This window comes from Gossypium arboreum, chromosome 5 (assembly GCF_025698485.1).
Source record: "Gossypium arboreum isolate Shixiya-1 chromosome 5, ASM2569848v2, whole genome shotgun sequence".
In the NCBI taxonomy this organism is placed as follows: Eukaryota; Viridiplantae; Streptophyta; class Magnoliopsida; order Malvales; family Malvaceae; genus Gossypium; species Gossypium arboreum.
The window spans coordinates 10049153-10056561 of NC_069074.1; the positions used below are offsets into that span (position 1 = coordinate 10049153).

General features: G+C 32.5%; 1 protein-coding gene across 1 annotated transcript; it reads right to left on the reverse strand.

Moving 5' to 3' along the window:
- Window positions 1-1007: 1007 nt before the first annotated feature.
- LOC108453321 (ADP,ATP carrier protein 1, chloroplastic) lies at window positions 1008-4820 on the reverse strand. The gene is made up of 5 exons (XM_017751350.2): window positions 3755-4820; window positions 2582-2836; window positions 2131-2274; window positions 1695-2042; window positions 1008-1610 (listed from the first exon to the last, which is right to left on the reverse strand). Exons 1-5 carry the CDS (start codon window positions 4508-4510, stop codon window positions 1254-1256), a joined length of 1860 nt encoding a protein of 619 aa, XP_017606839.1. The 5' UTR covers window positions 4511-4820; the 3' UTR covers window positions 1008-1253.
- Between the last annotated feature and the right edge of the window lie 2589 nt (window positions 4821-7409).

Below are 7409 nucleotides of genomic sequence, written 5' to 3' on the forward strand. Positions count from 1 at the left end.
ACTAGATAACAGGGTAAAGACCAATGAATGCCTAGCTAGCTAAGCCTTATTAGCTCGGCTTGGAAAACCATAAACAATAAACAAAATCCGAACCTTACTTCTAATTTGTACGTACCTAGCTAGCATCCCATTGCAAAAGCACTCAAATGAAGCACTTTTTCCAAGTAATTTGAAAACCAATGGCCTCTATCTCTTCCAAAACCATATGATTGTTCATATGCTTTTTTGTTCTTTGAATCATCGGGATATTGAAGAGTAACCACAAAAACATTTATGTTACGTTTGGTTGAAGGGTTATTCTTTTCACATGCTTTAGTCATCGGTTAGTTTATTAGTTTTTTCACTTGTTTCGGTCATTAGTTAGCTATAAACTAATCACATTTAATTATTTTAAGGAGGTCTTATTTTTCATAAAAAAATTTTACTCATATTTCTAACTGCATATTTAAATTATACTAATTATATTTTATTTTATATCTTCACTATTTTAAAACATAAGTGTTAAATAAAATTTTTCCTCATATTATTACATTAATAACCAAACCAAACGTAAACATTAAGGATAGTTAATGATGATGATTAATGATGGTGTGACGGTCAAAATCATTAAGCAATCTGTATGAAGTCGCGGTGGAAGACTGAAAGCAAAGGCTCTGTTGCTCAGGATTTATACAACATGAATTACTGTGTCAAAATTAATACAAATATATAACACCTTAAAAACAGCATGACAGCTGGTTTTAACTTTCAACAAGACAGAATATTTGACCTCTGGAAAACAAATTGAGCTTCAGTTGACACTCCCTGATTCTAATTAATTTGCAGATTGATCCTCAACCTCATATAACCAGAAACCAAAAAGAAGGGCATTGAATTAAGTGCAAAAACAGCTGTTCCGATGAAACCATTGATGAAGGGTTCAGAGTGCCATCAACAGTATGAAATGTAATCGGTTTTTATGTATGTGCCATGTATAAACATCTGTTAATAAGCAACTTCCATAAAGATTTTGGAGATCAAAAAGGGGCTTAGATTGATGTGAATCTAAATGCAATTCTACAGGATACAGTAATTAAACAAACACTAAGCTCAACATCTGAGGAAAGGGAGTTAAAGAACAGTCGAGAGTGAAGCAAGCATTTTTGCTTTTAGCTATTATTCTTTCTATAAATATAAAGTAAATTCTAGAGCCAGTAGCCACCTAGCACTGCTGCTTATTCTTTCTGTTCCATAACAAGTGGAAGAATTACTTCCTAGATATTGCTCGGAGTTGATGTTTCAGATGAACTTCCGGGCGAGTCACCCGCTACTGGGTCTACTGATGAACCACTTGGAGAGACACTTCCACTTTCGGACACGATTGGTATCTTAACAGCTGCTCTTTCCATCTCCTTCTCAAGTTCTTCTTCCCTACGCAATGCAGTGAATTGGACATCCAAAGACCTGGCTGCCGACAGCCATGCAAAAACAATCACCATAAGTATCCCTCCAAGGTATGGGGTAGAATTTGCAAGTGATCCAAAGGTCAAGATCATGAACTGCTGGATCAGAGCACCCCCGGACTTCCCCAACGGGTTGCAGACAACATCAATGGCAGCCTTCCCTTTAACCTAAAGGTAGCATCAAATAGGTTCCAATTAAAACGACAAGAAGAGACACAAAAAAATTGAAGTTGAAATTGCAAGATTCCAAACCTTGGTGTCCTCGTCCAATGGAATATAGGCCATTTCTTTGCAAGGATCAAATAAACTGTACTTTGCACTCTTACTGAAAATGTTTTGCAAGGCACCTACATATACAGCTGCAAGAAGAGGAGTCATCCCAAACTTTGCAAGAGTGGGTGCAAATGGATCTCCGAATAATATCAAGGAAAAGAAACCGACTCCAGTCAGAAGCAGGACAGTGGGTGTAATCGTCGCTGCAACTCCCCATCCGTATTTGTCAAATATAAATTGACTTAGCAACATCATAATGAATGTTGCTACTCCAGTGCCAGTTGAGAAGTCACCCATGAAGGAGGAATATTCATTAGGGCTTGGAAACTGCAAAATGGAGAATCATTTGTTAATAAGCCTGTTAAGATAATAATAATAATAAAACATTAGCAGACCAATAACCATAAAATTTTACCTGAGCTTTGAGCTTTGATTTCCAGGTAACTTCAACAAGGTTGATGCTAATACCATATGCAACCACCAAAGTGGCAAGATCCCTGATATACCTTGAAGACACCAAGAATTTCAAGCTCTCCATTGTTCCCATTTTAGGCTTTTCCTGCAAACCAATTGACAGAAAATAAATAAATAAACTTGGCATCATATATGCTTTGACCACACAATTTCACTCGGAATGCATTTATAATATAAGCATGGAGAACCCCCCAATTTGTGAAATCTTACAGTCGTAGGTACAAATGAAGTATCTTGACTCCAAATATCTAAGCAGCTCAACAGACTTTAGTATCAATGATAGACAAAACAAATGAACATTTTGGTCGGAATAAGCAGACCTGGTGCCTAAGAACCTATCAAAATTAAAAACAAATATGATAAGCATGAAGAATAGCTAGCCAAAAGACTACCTTCTTTTTCCTGCTACGAGTGGGAAGGGGAACAAACGTATTCACCCACCAGTACAGGAAACAGATGACTGCCCCCATCAGCACCACAATGCTCATCATCCCCCTTAAGGAGATGGCCCAACCATCAATTCCAGGACCCAGATTTTTCCTCAAATTAGAAAAGTACTTAACAGTTCGACCAGAGAAAATGAGGGCAACATTCGCACCAAGTCCAAACAGTGGATAGAATCTCTTTGCTTCATCTACAGTAGTTATCTGTACAAGAAAAGTGCAATAGCATGTAAATGCAGCTTTAATTCTAAAATCGAGTGAAGACTTCTGAGTTTCAACTAATGCAGAAAAACTAGAGAAAACACACTAACTAAAAGCTTAGAAGCATGAGTAATAGATTGCCACTAAACATGTAAAGCAAATGCCACACTCATAAAAGCTTAAACTCTGTATAAATGAACAAATACGAGGTGCAAAATCAATTAAGACATTGAAAGTTTGAACTGTTAGACTTAGAAGTAACATTCAATTATTTTCTTCTTGTTTGCCCTTGCTCCTATGCTTCATACATACGCCCAGAGATGCTGGAGGAAAAATGCTCTAAATTATAGAATTAAAACTCAGATAAGTTTCTTAAATCTCTCATACACCTAACAAATTTTCTTTTACAATTCCTTATAGGGTTTCAATTGCCAGTATCAGAAAACAAAAAACTTGTTCAGCAAATAGAATTTTCAAATCAAAGATAGAACAAGTTTACATCAGGAACCACCAATCTAATATATAGCAAAGAGAAAATTATATTTAGAAGATCATCAAAATTTCTAAGCCGTACTCTTTTTCCATTACAAGATCTACATATGTATGTAGCAATACCGGGAAAAGCAGAAAGTCATAAACAAATATAACAAAACAAGATAACTCGATGAGCGAGAGCAGTTAATCTAGCAAGTCCAATTTATCCAGCTTAAAGGATAGGAATTATAAGTAATCTTTAGCAAGAGATCTACTTGTTAAGGGAAATAAAATAAGAATATTCAAAGTATATCATATTTACAAATATTTTAATGAAAAATTACGAAGTTCTGACACCAGAATCAAAATATATAAAACCAACATGGTTATACAATCATACAGGTGAATCACTTGCAACATTCAATCCCATAAGATAGTATAACTCACCTGATTAGCAAACCCCCAAAATAGAACAGAAATGACCACACTACCCCAAAGTTCAGCCATGACATAGAACAAGCAGAAACTCCAAATCCTCAGAATTGCAAGAGGACCAAGAAATCTTGGTCCAAGGACTGCAAGAAGCTTATCAGCAAGTGCTTCAGGGTGGATGTAATTGCTGAGAGGATACAACAGAAACCCAAATGAACCAAAAAAGATTATGAAAGGAACAATAACAGTGTAGAAAAGAGCCTTCTTTGACAACACATTTGCCAACTTTGTATATAACAACATGAACCCAACTGCCATAGGCAAATTAACCCATGTTTTCAAAAATGGTATAATCTCAGCACTGCTTCCTTTAGCTGTCACAACCAAGACGTCCTTTGTGTCCCTGAGTATTGTGTAATTGAAGAGGATACAAAAGAACATTAACCCGAGTGGGATAATCTTCTTAAGAGTCACAAGCTCAATACCCAAGAACTTTGGCTTCTTCTCAGATTCTCCAATCAAAGGCTGTCCATCGCCTGCAGCGGCAGCCTCGGCCTTGCAAATGAAGCTCTTCTGTTCCGGGAATAAACCATTTGGTTTTGCTACAACGCTTGGAACTCTTTTATAAGACACCGACAACCCATTAAGGCCTAAGGGTTTCGAAGCAAAGAGCCTCTGCTTTAAGCCTTGTGATGGGTTCAAAAGGCTTCTGGCTCTGGTCGGATTTGGTGGTAATGAAAGAAGCCCTCTGGTTTTTAGAACAGCTTCCATGTCTCTCCTATGGTTTCTTCAAAAGAATTGAGGAATCAAATCCCCCACAATATGCTGTGAAAATTTTCAGAACATAAGAAGGAAGATTGAGAGATAAGGTGGCGGGTTAGATTCTGGAGAAGATGGTTTTCTCGAAGAAAATGGCTACTACCAAAATACCTTTTTTTATATCAAATGGACAAAGAAAAATCAAAACCCTAAGAAAAAAACAAACATTTTTAATCCAGGTTAAAGAATTTAGAACCATTACAACTTTACAATGTTTTTTTTTTTTCCCTCCCTTCAAAGAGTCATTAAGAAGAGGTTAAAAAGGTAGCAGGGGGTTAAATAAGACGACAATTTTTTGCAAATTATGAGAGAACAAATTGTGGACGAACTGACTCAGTGATTTATGAATTATGAGACAGACACAGTGAAAATATGAAAGTAATAATAACTTTTTTACCCCTTTAACTTTATAAAAAAATCATTTTAACCCTTAATTTAATTTTAGCTAACATTTTCAACTTTGTTAATGTTAGTAGATGACACATAAATATTTAATTAATTTTTAAATTTTAAAAATTATATATATTTTTTAATTTTTAATAATTTTAATGTTTTTATGTTTTTAAAATTTTAAATTTTAATAAATTAATTAAATTATGATGTGTCATCTATATTAAAATTCACATTTATTCAATGCCAATAAAATTAAAAGCATTAATTTTTATTTATTAATTCAACAAAATTGCAAGTTTAAGAGTTAAAAAATTAAAATATTAAAGTATTTTTTAAAATGGAAAGCTAAATAAATAATTATACCAATATAAATTAGAAAAGAAGTACAGTCACGGGTCAGGGGGGAAACGAAAAGTATCTTCACCAAGTTTGCAAAAAGTGTCACGTGTGCATTTACAGTCTTGCCCAACCCAAAACACCTTGTCATTTTGAAGAAAATGATCAATTTGACTATGTGGATACTGGTGACAATTTTTTTAATTTCTTTTAAATGAATAAAAAGATTATCTCAAAATTTTATAATATCCGAAAGTTAATCGTTTCTTTATGAAATATTTGTTTTTTTATATTTTGATAATTAGTCTGATAAAAAAAACCTTGACTTCACCATTAAATTAAATAAATACTTAGGTAATTTTTATTATATGAATAAGTTAAGTGGCATTCAAATGATAATGTTTTCATAAATTTTTCCATCTATAATATATTTATGTTAGTGTAATGAGTTAATTCAAGGTATAATGTCAGATTTAGTATTTAATGTTTATATTTTTGTCAATTTGATTCTTTTATAGTTAAATTTGGTCTTCATCTTTTAAAAAAGTCAAATTTAAATAATCAATCTTTAAAAAAAGGTCAAAATGATATTTTTAACGAGAATACTAATTAAAATGTTACATTTTTAAACACGGCAATTTGTATAACAATTCACATTTAGTCCGTGCTAATTTTTATGAACATTTTATTTTTTATTTTTTATTTTATAAATTTTGAATTATTTGTTGATGAAACATTTAAGACAAATGATGTTATATTAACATAACATGTATATGGACTACCATGTCATTTGCTAAGTCAACAATGTTAAAAATAATGTTTTAGTTATTATTTCCTTAAAAAAGTAGTTTGACTTTTTTAAAAATTAAAATCCAAATTTAGCAAAAAAAAGTAATGGTTAAACCGACAAAAAATATAAATATTGAGAGTTAAATTTATTATTATGCATTAATTTAATAATGTTGTAAAATCATTTTTATAATAAAAAAAAAGAAAGTATGAATGTGATTATGTTATGGGTTTTGAATATTTTTAATAAATTGTTGGCATAATTTTTATATTATCTTAATTTTTTACACGATGACGTGAGTAACTAAAATGCTTTATATTTAATTTCAGTGATCATATTTAAAATTTAGTAATTGTAATTATCTACAAAATAATTTTAAATTTAAATTAGTGTTTGTTCATATAAAGGTTTATTTTCCTTTTTTATTTATGTTTCTTTTAAAAGTAAAAATACTTGGAATTTATCCAGATCCTTATAAAGGGCTAAATAAATCTCAAATGCCAAGTGATGGTAAACCCTAAATCATTGGGAATGAGTTTAGGTTTGAAATGGTATTTGGCTCCTCCGAATAAGGGTAGCAGCATAAAAAATAGGTTTAAAGCCTAGACCCAATAATTAAGGGACATAATCACATGTTACTAAAATTAAGATACAATTGTAAGAACCATGGAAAAATAAGAGAAAAGTAATTATTAGTGTTGACAAAATCAAAATAGTGTCGTTTTTTCTATATAAAAATATAATTATAATTATTATACTTCATTCGTGTCAGGACACGTGACAAACTAAAAAGATATTTAAACAATAAGTCTACCACCAACAAGCATAGATATTACCTGCAAGCTCACCCTCTGAGATGACTACTCGAGCAAGAGATAGCCTAATATTTATTGGGAGCATGAAGTCATTGGAAGCTAAACATTACGTGGGCTTAACTGTTTTATCTCATCAGAGTCAAAATGAATGATAAGGTTTGTCCTGACACAAACATCTTCGTCTTATCGAAGAAATCCCTCTCACGCACTCCATAATGATGACTAGATGGCAAATCCAACATGTCAACACCATAATACACAAGATTCATACCTATAAATACCTCTAAGAACAACGAAGAATAGGTCGACCCTTCAAGAGTACTAAGCTTACATTCTACCAATGCCCTTTTAGCCCCTAACCTTCAAGTTCTCTTTACTATCATTCTCCATAATCTCCAACTAAGGGCTAAAAATATGTTGGCAAAATGTAAGCTTAGTACTCTTGACAAATCGATCTATTCTTCATCGTTCCTGAAATTATTTACAATAATGGATCACATGTAATATAATATTAACA